Source organism: Echinococcus granulosus (assembly GCF_000524195.1).
Source record: "Echinococcus granulosus chromosome Unknown EG_S00044, whole genome shotgun sequence".
Taxonomy (NCBI): domain Eukaryota; kingdom Metazoa; phylum Platyhelminthes; class Cestoda; order Cyclophyllidea; family Taeniidae; genus Echinococcus; species Echinococcus granulosus.
Window position 1 is genome coordinate 612,342 of NW_020170424.1, and position 3,651 is coordinate 615,992.

General features: G+C 47.2%; 1 protein-coding gene across 1 annotated transcript in view; it reads right to left on the minus strand. All coding sequences in view use genetic code 11, as the record gives it.

Annotated features, from left to right (window-relative positions):
• Positions 1 to 1,983, minus strand: part of EGR_05716 (hypothetical protein) — a gene marked incomplete at both ends in the record, with an annotated part of 6,258 nt that extends 4,275 nt beyond the window's left edge. Inside the window, 2 exons of the mRNA XM_024494965.1 lie at positions 136 to 306; positions 1,969 to 1,983. Coding sequence (XP_024350661.1) covers positions 136 to 306; positions 1,969 to 1,983 — 186 coding nt within the window. The remainder of the gene's footprint in view (positions 1 to 135; positions 307 to 1,968) is intronic.
• Positions 1,984 to 3,651: the final 1,668 nt, after the last annotated feature.

The following is a 3,651-nucleotide window of genomic DNA, read 5'->3' on the forward strand; positions in this document are numbered from 1 at the left end:
TCATGGTATCTTGTCTGCACACAGTGTGGCCAGTGATCAACTGGTCAGTAGAGGGTGGAAGTGAAGGAGGCAACTCATGCATGCAATCATCCTCGCCATTCCACCCTACCCGTGTAATCAGCTTGCATGTCTCACCTCATTTCCTGCATTCATCGCTCCTGCCTTTACAGCCATGGTGTAGGTGGGTGGAAGGAACGAGGAGGAGACGATTGCTGAACGAGGATGATGCAATGGATGAACGCAATTGTAGCCAGTGATAGCTGTCTGCAACTCTTGCAAGTGAATAGATGATTGGGTGGATTGCAGCTGATTAATGTAGAAAGTGGTTTAGAAGTGGAGAAGTGGTGGATGGAAAATAGGCAGAAATGGAATGGCTGGATGGCCACACTAGTGTACAGTGGTGAAGTGCAGGTTCCAAACCGAACGAATAAGGAAGAGTGGGCGGATGTGTTCAGTCGCACCTTTTGTTGTTATCAGAAAACCCGACACTCAGTGTCTGTACAACCCACTGAAAATCAAATGAATGTTCCTTTTGCACGAAAGTGGAAATGCACATTATTCCCACCTTGCTTCAGACACACCATTCCCCCCTTATAATGGACCAGAGTTCTGAAATAGCTGTGATGTCTGCGAGCATTCATGGCAGTGGTAGTTGATTCCATCTAACCGACCACGATCTGCGTAATCTGGTGTGCCAGTTCAACCCACTCCATGCACTTTAGTGCCATCAGTCAGTCAATTATTGTCTACACAGATTCCTTATGAAAGCAGCGATGAGGACCTAGATACCAGCACCAGAACTACTGATACCTGAATAGCGGTTGTGGCCACAGGGTGTGGGTTTCAGAATGACTTACCACGCTCTTGCGTGCATAACGTCATTTTGTACTGTCCGCCTGCTCCCCCTTCTCACCCCTCTTATCATCGGCATCCCACCATCGTAGAAAACGCACAACAGGCAAAAGTCACAATCGCTAATCATCGCCTCACTTCCCTTCTGTGTTGGTCGACAATGATTCTGCATCCATTTCTTAGCCTTCCTTACATAGGAAAGAAGGTTTACAATGCCTTGGTGCCCATACGGTAGGATATTGGGGGCAGGCCAGTGAGCGTCAGTCTGAATGCATGGTGATAAACACGCTTCGCTAAGTCATAGACACAAAGATACGCGCTCTTGAAATTGATGTCCTCAAACGGTTGTGGTTGCGAATCTCACACCATCCTTTGGGTTCATATTGATGCTGTTGTCACTCGTGCCCATCACGAACGATTAATTGATGCTATCACATCATCAAAGAACTCACTACACAAGAGACAGAATGGGTTGGCAAGAAATGCGAGGTCAATGCAGCCACAAGAGGCCCCACGAGTCACAAGCAAGGCCGAAATGAGAGGGAAAAGGAGCCGAGCTCTCGGTTGGATTCAAGAGGTGTGGTTCACGATGGCCATCCAAGTACATAATGTGGAGGGATTGCTTTTGCCATTTTCGTCTTCTCTGGTAAATTATGCATGTGCAGTGATGGGAGCCTCTAACAGGTGTGATAGACACTGGTTTTAGTTGGTGTCTCTCACAGACGAGGTGACTCCCTCGACACGTGTGAGCCAGTGCATCCGCCTGTTCGACTGCCATCGTAAGGTCGTGCAAGTGAAGTCGGCATGCATGATTCAAATGCTATCCGTAGCTGTGGCATCACAGCATGCAGTAGCCACCCAAATATACTATTTACAACCTCCGCCTCCATCGAAAGGCAGGAAAGATATCCTCATCTCATTTTCGCCTCCCCATGTTAGGACAACTGAATCTGCAAGCATGCTGTTGTCTTTGAAGCAGACATTTATGCAGAAGTGGTCTCCTGAAGGTGCCCGAACAGGCAGGTTATTTCCGCCTTGCCTCAACCACACCGTTCTCCCCTTATAATGGAACCATTTTCAGAATTGAGTGACAGGTCCACGAGGATTTCTACTAACAGTAGTTGTTTCCATCCTTCTGACCACATTCGAGATAATCTGATGAGCATTTCAACCTCCTTACCAAAATTATGGTGCAACCATTTCAATGATTGTTGTTGTTATCTATGAAGACTTCAGAAAGGAGGCATGAGACAAAGGCTGTCAGAGGGACACCAGGCTCGGCACCCACTTCGCTGTGGCAAAGTCTCACTTCGCCTGCATCATCTAGCTGGAATTAAGCATAGTGAACATGTAAATGAGTGCGTGATCAAGGGATGAGTGCATGATGTTGGACGATTAAATGGACATTGAGTGGATAAAGGAGTATGAGGAGGAGGAGGAGGAGGAGGTGGGGAGGAGGAGGAGGAGAAGAACGTACCGTTTGAGCAGCCAGGTGAGTAGTAAGCGTTTGCCGGGTAGTTTGGGAGAGATTTCATCTTCCTCGAGGGTGCTTTCACTTTCTTCTGCCTCAAGATACATGCATAAGTGGACTTGCTATCGTTTTGCGTCTAGTGGGAATACAAAAATAACCTTGTTTGCGTGCCAATGTGCAAGTGGAAATGGGAATATTAGCAAGTACCTTCCCCACCCTCATTATTCCAGGCGTTCTTCATTCGATTTGAACAACCTTGAATAGATGTTGGTGACACTTTGTGCATGAAACAAAATGCGCCTTCCCATGTGCATCTCAAAACGACAAGTCCCGCTTTCAGATGCAGAAGCTTGTGTAGATGTGGATCCTACTAATAGAAAAATAAGTAGCAGTAGCATTTCCAGTTTACTTGTATTTGTCGTGGTGGTCTTATTTATGATTCACTGAATGACTCCGCACCAACTAGGGATCCAATAATTTTGAGAAGATAAAACGACACACCTCCAAATCCATCCATACAATGTGGTGCGTGACAGTGACCCAAGTAGAGAAGGTGAGAGGAAGCCTTTTCCATTGTCTCCTTCCTCTGCTGCGGTAAAAGTGCACATCAGGTGTGGCTGTGTGGCTGTGGCTGTCAAAGCCTCCAAGTGAAGTATTGGGCAGTGGTTTGGGCAGGCCTTCCAAAAGCACACTCTCACAGTGGAGTTACCACGCATACCTCATGAGTGCCACCACAAGGCTGTGCGAGTCAATGCAGAATACGCACGTCAAAGCACATGGGTGGCTTTGGTGTAAGAGCTGGAGGACGCCACCCACACACGCTATTCGCAATTCTCATTTCTTCAGAAGAATGACAGAAATGGGGTTTTACTTACGTCTTCGGCACTGAGATGAGCATGTCTAATTTGGTATGTGTGCTGTTGTATGCAGAGGCTCAGACCACTCCTAGCTCACAAGTGGAAGAAGCAGACGTAGGGCAGTGGTCAGTCCAACATTGTACAAGCATCACTCACCTACTGTGGGCACGAATGCTTGTGAAGATGATGGATGCCATGACTTAAGTAGCTGTAAGTGGATGAGGTGGGCGGAAGAAGTGAGAAATAACGAAAGGAAAGGGACACGTTCTTTTTGTGGTCGTGCAGCACTGCAAAGTTGAATCCGTGGATTTGAGTGATGACTGCCTCTATGATAGACGGTGCATTGCGCTTGAAGGGGGAACTACTCTACACTGCATCACGATGATTTTGGTGTCTCCATTGACACGCAGGTCTTCATCCACCCTTACCATTCATACCACATTTGACAAGCATCACCACCCGTTGAGTCCA